General features: G+C 43.0%; 2 protein-coding genes across 2 annotated transcripts; one reads left to right on the forward strand and one right to left on the reverse strand.

Moving 5' to 3' along the window:
- Positions 1 to 454: 454 nt before the first annotated feature.
- Positions 455 to 6,443, reverse strand: LOC125552040 (Thioredoxin superfamily protein). The gene is made up of 9 exons (XM_048715491.2): positions 6,104 to 6,443; positions 5,845 to 5,995; positions 5,712 to 5,757; positions 5,269 to 5,328; positions 2,186 to 2,222; positions 1,344 to 1,423; positions 1,175 to 1,266; positions 1,010 to 1,070; positions 455 to 911 (listed from the first exon to the last, which is right to left on the reverse strand). The coding sequence occupies exons 1-9, from the start codon at positions 6,294 to 6,296 to the stop codon at positions 852 to 854; spliced, it is 780 nt and encodes a 259-aa protein (XP_048571448.1). The 5' UTR covers positions 6,297 to 6,443; the 3' UTR covers positions 455 to 851.
- Positions 6,444 to 6,551: 108 nt separating this feature from the next.
- Positions 6,552 to 12,796, forward strand: LOC125552032 (hydrolase family protein / HAD-superfamily protein). Its single transcript, XM_048715482.2, has 11 exons — positions 6,552 to 6,793; positions 7,371 to 7,406; positions 8,050 to 8,123; positions 8,283 to 8,323; positions 8,445 to 8,516; positions 8,603 to 8,804; positions 8,982 to 9,077; positions 9,881 to 9,948; positions 10,040 to 10,241; positions 10,445 to 10,528; positions 12,407 to 12,796. Exons 1-11 carry the CDS (start codon positions 6,577 to 6,579, stop codon positions 12,464 to 12,466), a joined length of 1,152 nt encoding a protein of 383 aa, XP_048571439.1. The 5' UTR covers positions 6,552 to 6,576; the 3' UTR covers positions 12,467 to 12,796.
- Positions 12,797 to 18,723: the final 5,927 nt, after the last annotated feature.

Raw genomic sequence — 18,723 nt, forward strand, 5'->3', positions numbered from 1 at the left:
GAAATATGTTTTGGCAGGCATCCAAATTATGAACTATTTTCACCGTTGCGGTTTCGCATTGATATCTTGGAACTAGATCCAGTTGATAGACTAGTGTACAATGTTTCATTAATAGCACGCTATAGCGTGATATATCACACCGGTAGCATATTTCAAGGCCAACGCTATTTTGCTAACGGCACATTTTTTTTTCGTCGAAACAAAATCAAAATATCTTGCATTTATGAACGAATGAAGTACTTGTGTAACAAAAGATCTTGCTTAGTTACGTGATCTTAAATATAAAATACTTATATGAGAGTGCATGTTGGGGATGCGATTTGGAGGTTTTGCTGGAGCGAAAGCATAGGGTATAGGGATATAGGGGTGAGGTGTTTTGCTGGAGATGCTCTTACGTTTGACGCTTGAAAGTACTGATGCAGGTGAAAGCAACGTTACCTACAAAAAGGAAAGGTGAAATCACAACAAGTGCAATAAGCATCATATTTTTATAAGCTAATGCAGTAGGTTTACGAGGGTTTATACAAATACTCCCTCCATCCAGAAATACTTGTCATCAAAATGGATAAAAGGAGATGTATCTAGACGTATTTTAATTTTAGATACATCTTTTTTCATCCATTTTAATGACAAGTATTTTCAGGCGGAGGGAGTACAACCAAAGCATCGCGCTCGCTATGCTCCCTAGTTCATATGAACATATCTTGTTTTTGCCGGCGCTGGACAAGTGATGCTGGACTGGTCATCTATGCACTCGACTAGTACGACTATACACGAGAACATGCCACAGTGGGGATACTAAAGGAGTACTATTTTTGTTTCTAATCTGAGATCAAAGCAACGCTAAAGATCTAGGAACAACAAGCTGTCAAAACATCCTCCATTTCAGGGTCATCTCCAGCTTCTTTGTCCTGTTGAAGGATTACACAACACAAAGTTACAACCAGTAATTCACCATCCAGCGAATGATCAAATGGAAAATGGTGTCACGAAGGGCTTGCTTATTGACCTTGTGGATGTAGGAGATGTTGTCGATGCCTGGGCCTGCAACAAGGAGCCCCCCTTGATACCTAAGAAAGATAGACAAATGTTCCTCAAACTGATCCACGACTAACCAATGCTCCGAAGAGAATTATACCAGAGCTCCAACGGCCAAAGCAAGGCCAAAACATACCATCCGCCTTTTGTCCTGGTGTTCTTTTCAAATGATAGTTCCCAGTCCTGCCTGTATCCTTCCCTGTACAGTTGTATAATCTTCAGACCCGCCTGCGACATGATGGACGTTTACGTATCTGTCGATGAACAGAAACTACACAATAGGAAAGTTATCCAGTAGGACTTACCGATGGAGTGAATGTTGAGAATAAGCCATTGGCAAATTCCAGAGCCTTATATGATGAGTAATCTGGATCGGCATATACTTCTGCGAAGTATTATTGTCAGATTTGTATAGTGGAATGATTCCCACAAATTGTCCAATCCGAATCAACATTGGTATGATTTATAGAGTCAAATACCTTCAACAAGGGATACAAATAATTTTCATTTTCATTTTTTAAGAACTATTAATAAACCAAAATGTTTCATCAACAACTCATTTCCTTTCCCCAAAAGACTATACTTCAGCTGCCCTTGTTGCATAGTTACTGGGAATTTGTAAAATTTGAGCTTCGGGAGCACTCTGTGCAAAGCGTTTCATGGGAAAAGGTTCATAATTAAGAGAACTGGTTTCATGCGACACTTATTAATTTGAAGGCTAAAATACTTTTGCACAAAAAAGGTTCCACATACTTTCAGAACCTAAGTGGAACATGCTTTCAAGATATACTGATGCATCACAACACTGAATCATTGCTACCAGTGGCGGAGCCTGAACCAAAATGTAGAGACGGCCAATAAATTATGCTACATAATTCAAACAAACTATTGCTAACTTCCTTTTGGTTGGTTTATAACAAGAAAGTAATGATACTTAGTAGCGAGACTTATATTTAGAAGGGGCACTAGGGCCCACTTATCACAACTAAACTCTGGCCCCATGCTACCACTTTAGTCTATATACTAGAGGATAATTTATTTAGATAATTATTTAATATTTATTTATGTCAATGTATATACTTGCATGTTAACATTGTTCTAGGTGTAAAGTCATACGGGCTAGAAAGAGATGATTTAATAATATTACCTCCTTTGAATTTTGTTTGATCAGAAAACGCCTTTGCCTGGATCAATACAAAACAGTATTATTTCATCAATTGTTGACATGATAGATTATCTACAATTAAAATGGAGTCCATCTATCAAATAACTAATTTAATCAACCACCGTAATACTATGTGAGTATGCAACTTTTCTTCGCAAGTTATACTAAATTTCAAGGGCCTTAGTTTTTCCTTTTACAGTAATAAATCAAACTTCAAAGAAACTACAAGATCACGGGTCAATATATACCACAATCAAGGCAAATGAAGCAGACAGACCCTTAGAGACAACTACTCCCTCTGTCCCATCACTACTAGAAAAATGGCTATAGCCAATATCCCTATTAGTGGCGCACCATGGTGGTGGTGCGCCACTGCTATATAGCAGTGGCGCACCAGAAGCAGGTGCGTCATTGTTATTTTTTTAGTAATGGCGCACCTTTAGTCCAATGCGCCATTGCTATTTTTTCCCCGGGTCCACCCCCTTCCCCAGGTTTACCAATGGCGCACCTAGCAAAGATGCGCCATTGGTAAGCCAGGGGAGGTGGGCATTTTTGTGTAGCAATGGCGCACCACCCCCTGGTGCGCCATTGCTATGTGCTGCACCGACCGGCCCTGATTCGAGGATTTTTGTCTGGTGAAAAGAGAATCCAATCCAACCAAAGCAACACAACACAACGCTTCCTCCTCCTCTCCCCTCGAATCGATCCCCTCCAAACCCGCCGCCTTCGCCGTGGACCTCCTATCCCCATCCCCACCGGCGTTCTTGTCTCCTCTAGCCTCACCGTCGACCTCCCGCCCGCCCTGCATCCCGTCGCCGGTGCCCCCACCCTCTCCCCTCTCCGTCTCTTCCTAGGAGGGAGCGAGGCCTCAGATCCACAGGCCGTGGCAACCACCGCCACCGCGTCCTACTCCTTCCACCCCACCTAGCCGCCCTCCGCCTCCACAGCTCTCCGTCCCTCCGTCCCTCCTCGCGCCCGCAGCCATGTCGGAGATGCTGCTGCTGCACGGGCTGACGGGGAAGAACAAGCAGGCGTGGAAGGAGGGCAAGTTCCGCGGCACGGCGGTGCTGGTCAAGAGCGGCATGCTCGACCTCGGCGACTTCAACTCATCCGTCCTCGACGGCGTCCACAAGATCCTCGACGGCCAAGGACGATGGCGTCTCCTTCCATCTCGTCAGCGCCACCACACCCAACCCTCGTAAGCAGTCGCCTCCTCTCCCTTCCTCTCACCCCCGCCCTGCATCTCTGAACTCACCACGCCATCTCCTTCCCTACACCGCGTGCGTTTCAGTTTTCCTCTTGGCCTTGTCCCTGCAATCTGTACTGTTGATTTCAATCCAAAATAAAAGAACAAGCAGTGCAGATTTGGTTCCTTTTCTTTTCTTGCCGGAGCCAATATTTGTAATTTATACAGTTTTTATATTTCCAAAAGGGAGATGAAATCAACGATGGCAGGGGAGTCAGTTTTTCCGGGTCACGTTTGAGTGGTCGAACGACTCACAGGGCATCACCAGCGCCATTCCGAGTTCTTCCTCAAGACGCCCACCCTCGACGGCGTTCTCGCAACAAGAGTTCTCGCGTGTGTTTCAGTTTGCCTCTGGCATTCTCGCGACAATCTGTACTAGCTGCCATCTGTATTGATTTCAGTTTTTTTTAAAGACGATCTGTATTGATTTTGATACGTTTCCTTTTCTTGGCGGATGCATGACCTGTTTCCTATGTATGTATAGGTACACTTCTATGTTTTCAAAGTTGGCTGGCACAGAGCAAATTCATCAACTAATGCCATCTTCCAGTCATTCTTTTTTTATCTGAATCACTCACTGTAATTTGTAGTACCTGGAAATTTACTTGTGGCAGTCTGAAGCTTTATTTTAGTAATATACTTGGAGAATTCCAAATTGATTTTGAGAGCAGACCATGTTGATAAACTATAGCACTTCGTCTTGTGGTTCCTACTCAGACCCCCTCTGTTGACCTGCTTCCTTTATACTAATCTAATCAGGGATTGAAGGTTGTCAACAAACTATGGAAGGAGGAAGGGACATCTTGATCGCAAGTGACTAACTGGAAGCAACCGAGGGAGGTAAGATGCATGCATATTCAACTTGCTGGTTTTCCAAGTTTAGGACTGTGTTTACTGAATAATTAAGTTCTTGTGACAGGGAAGTATGCATCCTGAATGGCATAGACTCTTGGCTTCATGAAATGACCCATGTCTATGATTCAAGGTATCTTAGATCTTCGATGTCGGATGCAAATAATTGCTCAATTTCACTTCTCTGCAATGTTCATTCTCACATATTTCTATCATTCTTTGCAGGGATAAAGTAAAGAAAAAGAAGAAAAGATTACTAGAAGATTAGTTTTAGAATTTTCTTTTATTTCCTTGTAATTTTTCTTTTATTGGATACTTGTAAAGACATTGTAATATTCTTACTATAATAAAAATTATGATTCTATTTCATTTTTTGTTTTTAAATTATTTTTCCTTATAGGTTGTTTTCTGTAAATTTGGATTTTTTTTGTTTTCCAAATACATTACTAGTGGCGCATTTCAGCCCTTATTAGTGGCGCACCTTCCTTTATTACTAGTGGCGCACCTATAAGGCCATTAGTGGGGCACCTAGAGGGAATACTAGCGGAGCATCTAAGGGTTAGTAGTGGCGCACCAGAGGTGCGCCATTACTATCTGTTACTAGTGGCGTGTTAATAGTGGCGCACCTATAGTGCGCCATTACTAACGAAAATAGGTGCGCCACTAATAGGGTTTTTTCTAGTAGTGCATAATATAAGAACGTTTTTGACACTACACTAGTGTAAGTACATGCTAATTTGTTCATGAATAAAAGTACATGTAGTATTAAACACTATCGCATATGCCCATCAAACCATGATAATAACGCAATCGTGGATTTGTGGTTACTTCAGGAATAGGTGTCTTACCACAATACCACATCAAACACCAGTACATATTATCCTTACCCTCCACGTTAGCCTTTTGTATTTCATAATCACCGAGTACACCAAAAAAAAATGAAGTGTTCTCATACTAGAGCACATACCTGTTCAACAGTACCTGGTCCGATTAAAACAGGAGAAACTCCTGCAGCCTCCATTGCCTCCTGGATATGGGTGTTAAGCCCAAATATTAAGATTAGAATACAAAAAAGGACGGTTTACAAAAGGTATACACCGAATTCAGGAGCTACATAAACTAATGAAACTGAACGCATCACGTTGACTTTTGCAAGCATTAACTAACTTAGGAAGGCCATGCTATGCCGAATTACCGAAACATCTGGGCAGCCAACAGACATTCAGCAGGTGTTAGTATGTTGCCCATGGCCTCTGAAACAGAGAGTTTCCTTTTTGTTCAACGGACCTTGGCAAATGGCAAGCAGCAGAATGTATAGCTTTGAGCAATTGACGGCATTTCGTATGCTCCTCTATCATTAGTGCTACTGCTAATTAACAGAGTAAGGAATCAATGAGACATCGAATTAACCTGCTTAGCCGCCAGAAGGTCGGCCCTCTTTCGGCATAGCACACACCTGCAAACAACCAGCACCAACCATCTCAGCTACACAAAATAATCACCGTAGCTCGCCAAATTATCCTGACATGACAGTGAAATCCACCCGAAATGGCGGGCGAACGCAACCACGGCCTTCCTATCCTTCCACAGATCAGCGACGGGCAGCGCCTTCCCGTTCAGGTCGAACACCTCCACCCCCTGCAGCGACCTCACGAGCCCCTCCGCCGGCGCCGCAGCAGCCTCCGCGGCGCTCCCTGCGAATCGCGCCGATCATGTTAAGCGCGCGTGCGTGTGGCTTTGACAGATCGAGCTGAGCAGCATCACCGAAGCGACCAGTGTGAGCGACGGAGGACGCCGGATACCTATGGCTCCGGGCTTGGTGGCCGCAGCGGCAGGGTGAAGGTGGCGCAGCCGTTGCTGCTGGTTGGTGAGGGAGACGGGCCGGCAGTTCGCGCGGCAGAGGCTCGGCCCGGTCGCGGCCGGGGTGAAAAGCGGTGCGGCCAGTCGCGGGCCGGCGGTCGCGTGCGGCACGGTGAGCAGCGCGTGCGCGGGCATGTTGGTGGGCGCCGGTGGCGAGTGGAGTTTGGGTGGTGACCAACGGGCGGTTGTGCGGCTGTCACTGGCCCGAGAGCTAGCCTTGGAACCGGAGCTGGAAGAAGAGGGCGCGGCGCTGCTGCGGGACGCCGGCCCGCCACGTCTTGTGCTGCGGCACACACAACGAGTGGTGGCCCGCACGTCAGCGACTGCGGAAATAAAGAGTCCGGAACTCTTATTTTGTTGCGAGAAAAGGAGTTCACAATTCGCCACGCCACGTCACGTCGCGTTCTCTGACGGCATGAGGGGCTTCCGCTCCGCTCTCGCTCTCGCTCGCGCGGCGGCGCGGACGCGGGCGGAGCTCCAGGGCACGCGCGGCCGCCGACTGTCCCACTGCGCCGCGGCGCCGGCGAGGCCTTCCTTCGGCATCGCCTTCGACATCGACGGGGTCATCCTGCGCGGCCGTAGCCCTATCGGGGGCTCGCCGCAGGCCATCCGACGCCTCTACTCCGACGATGGTAATCCCGTGCTTCTCGGACTCTACTGCATTTGGTTGAATTAGCTTGTAAGACTCTAGAAGGGAGTGTTTCGCCCGTACTTGTGCCGGCGGATTGGCGACGTGTGCCACGTGCCTTTGCGTTATTTCATCAAACAGGTCATAGGCATTAGATTTGTGTTTGGCGTGGTGTTCATGCGGACCATGTCAATTTGATTACAGATCATCGATTCTTGAGCTGTGCACCTGTGTTTGTAAACAGACGACTTTTAGAGAACATGTAGTAAAGTTAGTACAAAGTTGAGACACTTATTTTGGGACGGAGGGAGTATAACTTAATACATAAAACATATTTAGGTTGCTCAGGTGGAAATAACTCCAGTAGATCTTCAAGAAATATACTTCATAGCAACATGATTTTCTAATTTTCTTACTAACATATTCATACTGGAAGTAAATGGTCAAAACTGCAGGGAGGTAGTAATAGATTGGTGAACTCTTAGGCTGCATCAGTATGTTGTTTTTTAATATACATGCTGGCAATATAACCATGTGTTATTTAGTAGCTTGTGTATCATCATTTGTTGCCTCTTTTTCAGGTACCCTGAAGATTCCTTTTCTGTTCTTAACCAATGGTGAGTAGTTTACTATGTCCTATAGCACATCATATTTATCTCCAATGGCCGCAAATTAATTTCTATACAGAGTGATGGATTGCTTCCGTTGTTTAGACCAAAACGAGCCGGATGTTGGCTTAACTCTTATAATGAGCTTGATATCTTCCTGTACTACAACAAAACCAGTTGCATGCGTGATGTTTTTCAATATATGCCACTATATTGTAGCCAGTGGCGGCGGTGTGTCGCAATCCTGTGGGGTCACATACGCAATTATTTATGGAAGTTACACCATTCGTAGTGTTAATTTCATGAAATTTCACTAGCATAATGTGGTTTTAAAAAAACATCCCTAACATGGCACCATCTGTATTATCATCTTAACTCACATGGATTCAGCCTTATAAAGATTGAAATGCCGAGGTTGACCTGTGTATTTTGCTTAGACAAGAATAATGCTGAACAATCTGGATAATTAAGAGGAAAAATGTTTTCTATAAGAAGAATGGTTTTTACAATGTTGAACAGTTAGTTTTTCATACCCATCCTATGTTTAATGGTTTGTACTTTTTACAGTGAGGCACCGTGATGCTTACCAGTTCTCAGTTATATTACTGAATCTCTTTATTGATGTTATTAAGATTTTTCAATTTGTTGGCAGGAGGTGGTGTTCCAGAGCATAAACGAGCCCTAGAATTAAGTGACCTTTTGGGAGTTAACATCTCTCCAGCACAGGTATTTACACTATCATCATGGCTCATTAGTCATTGCTTATGAACAGTCATACACAACAGCAGACTTTTAACTAACAACTAACACAACAAAGTTTAATGAAAAAGAATATTGCATCTATTTCTATGTTAATTTCTGCAAATTTTTGTGATGATGATGCAGGTTGTGCATGGCCATTCTCCTTACAGAGATCTGGTGAAGCGGTAATGACATTGAAGTACATAAGTAGTCTTTATAAGTTCTGTTCTATAGATAATGTTTGTGATTTTCACCCATGATTTTTTAATCCTGAACGGAATATACAACATTTTCCTGTTACTACAGTTTTGAAGATGATCTTATCGTTGCTGTTGGAAAAGGAGAGCCTGCATCAGTGATGGCCGAGTATGGGTTTAGGTAATCCTTAATGTTGCTTTTAGGCTATTACGACCGTAGGTGAATTATGTTGTGTGTATTTCTCATGAATTGTCTGTTATGTGCAGAAAGGTTCTGTCCATAGATGACTATTCATCACATTTTAAGGAAATTGACCCCCTAGCTCCTTTCAAGAAATGGAAAGTGGGACAACCAGACTGTAAAGACTTTATGTCTGAGAAAATGCATCCACCATATGATGTTTACCAGGAGAGAGTTAAAGGAGTGTTTGTTGTCAGTGACCCTGTTGATTGGGGTAGAGATCTACAGGTAGTCTACTGTATGTTCCATTATTGTAAAATCTTGAGCAATTTTTTTTCAATCTTCCTTGTAACTGCGTGAGTTGTAAACATCCTCTTCTATAGACATGTATGCAAAGTGCCATGTTTATGTTTTTCAGTTGGTTGGCATGCATAAGTTAAATTGTTTGTTAATTATATCTTAAAGGTACTTTGTGACATCTTGTCAACTGGTGGACTTCCTGGAAATGGAAAAGGAGATCAACCTCCTTTATATTTTTCGGCTGATGATCTTGAATATCAGGTATGAGGGGTTCGTATTGTATAGCACGCTTTTAAAAAGTCATATTTCTGAACAGAGGAAGTATCAAATCTTAATCTATAGTTTGGTGTCATGATAGAAACTGGGGCATCCCAGAAATTCTTTCTCCATCAAATGGGCTCATATTTTACTGCAGATTAGTAGATCTGTAAACTTATTTTCAGATTTAGGGACTTAATCGTGCTTTCTTACAGGTTCAAGGATTTCAGTTCAGTATCTCAATTAAAGGCCCTACTTGTTTAGCCTTGACATTAGTGGTAGAGGAAATAGATTTAAGGTCATTTGCATAGGTGGAGTGTTTGTGTGGGTTATTAGTAGATTGAAAATAAAATAATACCAGATCTGTTTTTTTTTGGTAGGCGCTCCTACTTCCCTAACTCTATATATACATCAAGTTGAATTTATATTTGGGGGAGAGATGTATATATGAGGGGTATCTTGCCAATAGACCATGTTCCATGCATAAGGAGGTAGATGTAGATAGGTTTAGGACACTTGTGTCATGCCTATATGTGGAAAAGGAAAGGAGACAAAACGTTAGTTTCCCTGGGGGGGCCTGTTGGTACCCAGAGTCATGTGCAAATGGAGTGAATAAACTCGGGTGTTTGAGGTATTTTACATTTTTACAATGATTTCATAGTCCTACAAAATTTGGTGTTGTGGTTTGATGGTCCTATGTTACGTGCATGACTATATTGAGCAACGGTCAAATGAATAAAGTATGTTTTAGGGAAAGCCATCATGGCGCATATTGATAATAACTTGTTTGGGACCTCCTATGGCAGGCTGCATTTCCTTCTGAGCGGCTTGGGATGGGTGCCTTCCGGATAGCACTCGAAAGCATCTTCAATCAGTAAGCTATTATATTACATAATTAATTAACTGTACTTATAAGCACATATATGTTAAATACTTATCTGTCTCCTGTTAACTTAAATTTTCAGAGTTAATGATGTTCCACTGAAGTATACATCTTATGGGAAGCCTAATCCATTTGTGTTCAAGAATGCAGCTAATATACTAGAAAAAATTGTTATGGATATGTATCCAAATTCACAGCCGAGGAATGAAGTACAAGACCATCAGTTCTCTACTATCTACATGATCGGTGATAATCCTAAAGTTGATATCAATGGAGTTTTGAAGGTTAGCCTATGCTATGGTTCCGCTGATTCTTCCAATAAAGAAAATCACTGTTTCCAGCAGTTGACAACGATAGGAAGTTGTGCAGTTATGAACTCAGGGTTGAACAGTTAGCATGCAATCCTACAAAATATCCGAAGACAGCGTTTACCTTGTTGTTTGCGTTTGGCAAGAGATGTGAACATTGATGAATTTACACTTTGCAGGCTGGCCCCCCTTGGTCGTCCGTCCTTACTAGGACTGGTGTTTTTAGGGGAAATGATAATGATCCAAAGTTTCCTGCTGATTTGGTATGTATTTACTGCTGATTCTCTAGTTGGACCTTATGAATGTTTCGTCATCTGTAACAAATGTTGTCAACTAAATTTATGTATAACTGATAGTAGTTTCAGTCTGAAATCTGAATAACCATAAGGCAGTTGTCATGTTTCTTGACCTCAATGTCTTCTACATTTTATTTGACTTCACCCTATAGTACATCAGGTCACCCAAGTAACACAAGTTCATTTGACTTCATTCTATAGTACATCAGCTCACACAACTAGCAACTCACTTTGGAGTTCTGTTCATACAGTGATGCCACCACACAATCATATACTATGTTTGAAATCAAGATTAGCGGGTCGTCGGCCGGCTTTTGCCCGTTTCTTTTAAATGCTGAAAACAGGTTTTCACCCATTATTTTAGGTTAGATAGATTCAGTCAATTTCATTGCTTAGTCCACCATTCTGTGCCACGTATTGGTTCTTGGTTTGATGATATAAACAAGTAGTAAAAGCATGAAATACCAACTTAGAAATTGTTTAGTACTGTCTTGATCAGTCAAATCTACTTTGTGACAGCGAACAACAACGATCAAATCCTGTCTATTACTCCCTTGATTAATCCAACCAAGTAATTAGTATCCTGCTGCATGACCCTGCCTGCAACCTACTGCGTTTACTTTATTACCTCCATGTACCATTCATTTGCATGCATAGCTAAGACTACTATTACATGTCGCATTAGTTGATTAGCCTTTTTTTGGGGGGGAGGGGCATCAGTTGCTGGACATGATAAATTGGCTTTTGTTCGCAACATCAGTGTGATGCCGTGGCTTTACCTGTACAACCTACAGCTTGATGCTTTTGCCTTTTACATCGTTTGTTCCAAAATATAAGCCGTGTTGGACTTAAACAGTCTCCAGTGCATCCGACTACTATTTAAATCTTAACATGCTACTAAAAATAGTACGCAGATCAGTATATAACATGAAATGATTTCACAAAGATACACGGAATGACATGATTTTACATCATCAATTATTTACCTTTGTGTAAATTAGTGGTCAAAGTTTTATAGCGTTGACTGCAAGCATAATAATGCACCTTGAATTTTGGGATGGATAAAGTGATATTTTGTTACTGCACAACTATTATTGTCACTGCTTAAGGGCCATATGGTTAGCTTTAAAGTTTTAGAGTAGAGCAAGCCAAAGAAATTCTAGTTGTCAAGATTACTATGGCTCATCATATAATTCAATCCGCTATTTAACTTCATATCTATTTTATGCTAGTCTGATTCCAAAGTAAGATAGTTATCTTACCATGCTTCAATGAGTGTAAAGGTAGTTGTTTTGTAAAACTAGATAATTTACCCGCCCAAATGTGAAAAAGTAACTCATAAAAGGTTTGTTTGCTATTGTTGTGATCTATACAAGTAGCTGGTTATGGTTCTGAACTTCTGATCCCAAAGGAGGTGTAACGTAAATGTTTGTGGGGATGTTGTCTTCTGTAGTTTATTAACAATATGTACAATGTTTAATTTACAAGCACCGTGATGCCATCTCCCGTCATACATGTGACACATCCAGTACTCAATGTTTTGGACTTTTGGGAGCGTATGATGGCAGCAGAACCATAACCACAAACTAATGCTCTAAGCCATTAAGCATCGGAAGTACACCAAGTATGATGGGAGATGGCATAAAAGAAGAATTTGCAGTATGGGTAAATAAAACATAGTAGACACGTTTGATAAACTACAGAAAACAGCATCCACTCAAAAACTTTGGGTGATAAACGTCACCTCTTTTGGGAGCAGAACCATAACGACAAAGTATCCATTGCTGTGATATCATGTTTGTGTATTGGCTTTCTGTTCTAACTGCACTTGTCTATTTCTTACAGGTTGTTGATACTGTTGACGATGCTATCAGCTGTATTTTGGAAAAGGAATGTATACGGTGACATTGTTGCGATGGAGCCTGCACATACTATATTCTCAATGCGTTATTATTTGGCATGCTTGGCAACACATTTTGCCATTTTTTGTCTAGCAAAGTTGGAACAAGTGCTGGCTGGAGTCCCGTCTTAAGTCATTATACTATACAGATATGCTCTGGAGAGGAAAAGGCACCCATTATTTAGTTAGTGCACCCGTCGGTTCAAAAATTAAAGACCACCAAATTGTCATGGTCTTGCAACATACTATAAATCTTCTAGTATGTAGAATTTTGTGCAAAAACATTAGTATTATATTATGCACTATAAAGGACAGGCATGATAACGTTTCTTTCATATTTTTCTTTTTGCAAATGTATATAGGAGTATTTAATATTTTCAAATGTATATATGATTTTTCATGACTATATGGTTAACATAAAGGAATATACCAACCTTTTATCAATTAGACGGGGTGAATGAGGCTGGCGAGTCAGAACTAAAGAGTGAAACATAGAACCTACCATCTTTCGTATAGTACGAGGACAAAATCCATCTTGAATTAACTGAGTGTATGCGCATGTATGGTTAGCTCTCAACTGTTTTTCCATGACTATATATTTAACATAAAGGAGTATACCAACCGTTCGTCAATTAGACGGGGTGAATGAGGCTGGCGAGTCGGAACTAAAGAGCGAAACATAAAACCTACAATCTTTTATATAATACGAGTACAACATCCGTCTGGAATTAACTATGGTTAAAATAAGTATATCACAAATGTCGTTGAAATGAATGTATCATGTATCACTTAATTCTGAACGGAGGGAGTACTAACAAGAGGAATTAACTATTGTTAAAATAAGTACATCATAAATGTCGTTGAAATGAATGTATCACTTAATTCGGAACGGAGGGAGTACCTTTAGTCTCTAACTCTAATGAAACGTGTTGCTGTGGCGCCTCGTAGGTATATGTGCATCAGCTTTTTCCTCCCTCCCCACAAAATATGATGATTCTACTTCTTTACTAATTCAAACTTTTTTCAGTTTGACTACATTTTTAGAAAAAAAATATGTTAGTATGTGCAGTGTCAAATTAGTTTTATTAAATCTATCATGAAATATATGTTTTGTCGGGCAACTCCAACGCTGACCCTCAAACCACTTGCAACTGTCCGGACCGCGCGGTCCAAACATGTTTTGCAATCCAATGCGAGCCTGCATCATTCCGCTGACATGTCCTGACGCACTCTTTCCCACAAACCGGAGACAAACTGGAGGAGGGTTTTGCTAGCGTCCGATCCGCTGCCACGCCTGCGTATGATTAACTTGACCAACCCAAACCCCCTCCCGCGCCCGCGCGCTTTCTTGTCTAAAGCTAGCTGCCCGCATTCATGCCAGCCTAGAGGGGACGTGAGCTCTCGCTGGCGCTGACATTGAAGCGGCTCGCTAGCCGAGAGTGTTGCCCGCACCGCGTCACTGGTGTCCGCGCCTATTCAATGTCGGAGAGACGACGGGACGGGACGAATATCTACCACGCCCGTTCAATGTCCGCTCCTCCATTTGTCGCCATTAAACAAGCTCGCAGGCCGAGAAACCAACTCCGGTGCCCGCTTGTTGACGCACTCGGACACTTGGCCTCATCAGCATCCACTATTTAAAGGCGGCCACACCCAGTTCACAACACACCACAAACCCATCCGCTTCACATCTACCACCCGTGCACCATATCTGCATTACCGTGAGCGAGAATGCTCTATGGGAGAGCATGTCGAGTGTCGACGGAGATAAAGCACGAGGTGGACGCCCTAGCGGCCGCCTGGCAGAGCCTCCGTGCCATGCTGTAACGCCCTCGATGCGGCTATATCTCCCATGTGTCGAAGCACGACTTAGAGGCATAACCGCATTGAAAGCAATGTCGCAAGTGAGGTAATCTTCACAACAACCCATGTAATACAATAAGGGAAAAGGTACATAGTTGGCTTACTCTTGCCACGTCACACAAATGCATAAATAACATTACATTCATCCAAATGCACTCAAGGTCCGACTACGGAACCAAAATGAAGATCAACCCCCAAAAGCGACATAGTCCCCGATCGCCCCAACTGGGCACCACTACTTATCATCTGGGAAAGACACGTAGTATCGTCCTGAGTCCTCATCAAAATGCCACTTGAGCCCAGTTGAATCACCTGGAGCGGTATCATCGGTCCCTGCATCTGGTTTTGGAAGTAATCTGTGAGTCACAGGGACTCAGCAATCTCACACCCTCGCGATCAAGACTATTTAAGCTTATAGGTAAGGCAAAGGTATGAGGTGGAGCTGCAACAAGTGACTAGCATATATGGGGGCTAATATATGCACAAAAGAGAGCGAGAAGAGAAGGCAAAGGCACGAGCGACAAACTATGATCATGAAGTGTTCCTAGAACAACCTACGACAAGCATACCGAAGCAACAAGTACCTTTCATTGGAGAGACGTGGAAGTAGACATGGTCTCCGATCTCGAAAGCCAAGTCACGATGCTTGCTATCATAGTAGCTCTTCTAGCGCGATTACGCGGCTTTGAGATTATCACGAATGACTTTGCACATCTCTTCTGCCTCTGTGATCAAGTCATTGCCAAGAAGTTGACATTCACCAGTCTCTGACCAGTTAAGAGGAGTACGACACTTCCTGCCATAGAGAATTTCAAATGGGGCCTTGCCCGAACTCGCTTGGAAGCTGTTGTTGTAGGAGAACTCGGCATATGGAAGACAATCTTCCCACTTCATACCGAAGGAGATGACGCAAACCCTGAGCATATCTTCAAGAATTTGATTGACACGCTCGACTTGGCCACTAGTTTGAGGATGAAAAGTTGTGCTGAAACGAATGTTGGTGCCGATGGCCTTCTGAAAAGAATCCCAAAATTTCGAGGTGAAGATGCTGCCACGATCTGAAGAAATCAACTGCGGAACGCCGTGCAGAGAGACAATCCAGGAGGTATATAGCTCTGCCAATTGAGCCGCTGTGATAGATTCTTTGATAGGAAGAAAATGAGCCACTTTAGTGAGTGTCGATGCCAACGAAGATAGCATCATTGCCACGCTTGGACTTTGGAAATCCAGTCACAAAGTCCATCTCAATGTGGTCAAACTTCCATTCTGGAATGGCAAGAGGTTGGAGGAGACCAGCTGGCCGTTGGTGTTCTGCTTTCACTCTTCTGCAGACATCACATTCATTCACGAACTGAGCAATCTCGCGCTTCATTTGAGTCCACCAATACGACTGCTTGAGGTCCTGGTACATCTTTGTACTTCCAGGGTGGATAGAGAAGAGTGAATTGTGAACCTCGTTCATAATGACTTTACGAAGGTCACCTTTAGGCACAACAATGCAATCCTCGAAGAATAGAGTATCCTTGTCATCGAGACGATAGCACTTGTACTTAGGTTGACTCTTGGCAATCCCAATCTTCACCTTCTTCACCATAGCATCAAGAAGTTGAGCCTCACGAATCTGATCTTCCAAAGTAGGAGAGACTTGGAGGTTGGCAAGGAAACCTTGAGGAACAACTTGCAGATTGAGTTTGCGGAAAGCTTCACAAAGCTCGGGTTGGTAAGGCTTGAGAATCAAACTGTTGCAGTAAGCCTTCCTGCTCAATGCGTCAGCAACTACATTGGCCTTGCCTGGAGTATATTCGATACTCGGATTATACTCTTGAATCATTTCGACCCAACGAGTCTGCCTGAGGTTGAGGTTTGGCTGAGTGAAGATGTACTTGAGACTCTTATGATCAGTGAAGATGTCCACTTTCCTTCCCAATAAGAGATGTCTCCAAGTTAAAAGAGCATGCACAACTGCCGCCAACTCAAGGTCGTGAGTGGGGTAGTTCTTTTCATTGGGCTTCAACTGGCGAGAGGTATAGGCCACAACTTTCTTCTCTTGCATCAACACTGCACCAAGACCTTGAAGGGAAGCATCACAAAAGACCTCGAACGGTTTGGATTCATCAGGAGGAGTCAGAACTGGAGCAGTGACTAACTTCTCTTTCAGGGTGTTGAAAGCGATGTCACATTCAGGAGACCAGACGTACTTCACATGCTTCTGAAGAAGGTTGGAAAGAGGCTTCGCGATCTTTGAGAAGTTCTCAACGAACCTTCGACAATAGCTTGCGAGGCCAAGGAAGCTGCGGAGTTGCTTCACGTTCTTAGGTGGTTCCCAATTCACAATTGCAGACACCTTCTCAGGATTCACCGCTATGCCCTTGGCAGAGATGATATGCCCAAGGTAGAGAACCTCATCGAGCCAAAACTCGCACTTTGAAAACTTGGCATAGAACTGATGTTCTCTGAGCTTATCCAGCACCAAACGCAAGTGCCTGGCATGATCCTCCTTGTTCTTGGAAAAGACCAAAATGTCATCGAGGTAGACCAAGACGAAGTCATTTGTGTAGGCGTTGAAGATGAAGTTCATCATGCGAGAGAATGTTGGCGGACCGTTGACGAGGCCGAATGACATGATAGTGTATTCATATGAACCATAGCTTGTTCTGAATGATGTCTTGGGGATATCTTGCTCACGAATGCGAATCTGATGATAGCCTACATAGAGATCAAGCTTGGAGAATACTTGAGCACCTTTGAGTTGTTCAAACAACTCATTGATGTTGGGAAGTGGGTACTTGTTCTTTATAGTCTTCTTGTTCAATGGACGGTATGAAGGAAATATGCCCTAGAGGCAATAATAAAGTTATTATTTATTTCCTTATTTCATGATAAATGTTTATTATTCATGCTAGAATTGTATTAACCGGAAACATAATACTTGTGTGAATACATAGACAAACTAAACGTCACTAGTATGCCTCTACTTGACTAGCTCGTTGATCGAAGATGGTTATGTTTCCTAACCATAGACATGTGTTGTCATTTGATTAACGGGATCACATCGTTAGGAGAATGATGTGATTGACATGACCCATTCCATTAGCTTAGCACCCGATCGTTTAGTATGTTGCTATTGCTTTCTTCATGACTTATACATGTTCCTATGACTATGAGATTATGCAACTCCCGTTTGCCGGAGGAACACTTTGTGTGCTACCAAACGTCACAACGTAACTGAGTGATTATAAAGGTGCTCTACAGGTGTCTCCAAAGGTACATGTTGGGTTGGCATATTTCGAGATTAGGATTTGTCACTCCGATTGTCGGAGAGGTATCTCTGGGCCCTCTCGGTAATGCACATCACTTAAGCCTTGCAAGCATTGCAACTAATGAGTTAGTTGCGAGATGATGTATTACGGAACGAGTAAAGAGACTTGCCGGTCACGAGATTGAACTAGGTATTGAGATACCGACGATCGAATCTCGGGAAAGTAACATACCGATGACAAAGGGAACAACGTATGTTATTATGCGGTCTGACCGATAAAGATCTTCGTAGAATATGTGGGAGCCAATATGAGCATCCAGGTTCCGCTATTGGTTATTGACTAGAGACGTGTCTCGGTCATGTCTACATTGTTTTCAAACCCGTTGGGTCCGCACGCTTAAGGTTTCAATGACAATTATATTATGAGTTTATGAGTTTTGATGTACCGAAGGAGTTCGGAGTCCCGGATGAGATCGGGGACATGACGAGGAGTCTCGAAATGGTCGAGACGTAAAGATCGATATATTGGACGACTATATTCGGACATCGAAAAGGTTCCGAGTGGTTCGGGTATTTTTCGGAGTACCGGAGAGTTACGGGAATACGGGGGAAGAAGTATATGGGCCTTACTGGGCTTTAGGGGAGAGGGAGAGGCAGGTCGCGCGCCCCCCATTGACTAGTCCGAATTGGACTAGGGGGAGGGGCGGCGCCCCCTCCTTCCTTCTCTTCCCTCTTCCCCTTCCTTGTCTCCTACTCCTACTACTTGGAAGGACTCCTAGTTGTACTAGGAAAGGGGGAATCCTACTTGAGGGAGTCCTGGATTAGGGGGTGTTCGGATAGCCGAATTATACCTTCAGCCAGACTCCTGGACTATGAAGATACAAGATTGAAGATTTGGTCCCGTGTCCGGAAGGGACTTTCCTTGGCGTGGAAGGCAAGCTTGGCGAAACGGATATTCAGATCTCCTACCATTGTAACCGACTCTATGTAACCCTAACCTTATCCGGTGTCTATATAAACCGGAGGGTTTTAGTCCATAGGACAACATACACATCAACAATCATACCATAGGCTAGCTTCTAGGGTTTAGCCTCTCTGATCTCGTGGTAGATCTACTCTTGTACTACCCATATCACCAAT

This window comes from Triticum urartu, chromosome 4A (assembly GCF_056163025.1).
Source record: "Triticum urartu cultivar PI428250 chromosome 4A, HENAU_Tu73, whole genome shotgun sequence".
NCBI lineage: Eukaryota > Viridiplantae > Streptophyta > Magnoliopsida > Poales > Poaceae > Triticum > Triticum urartu.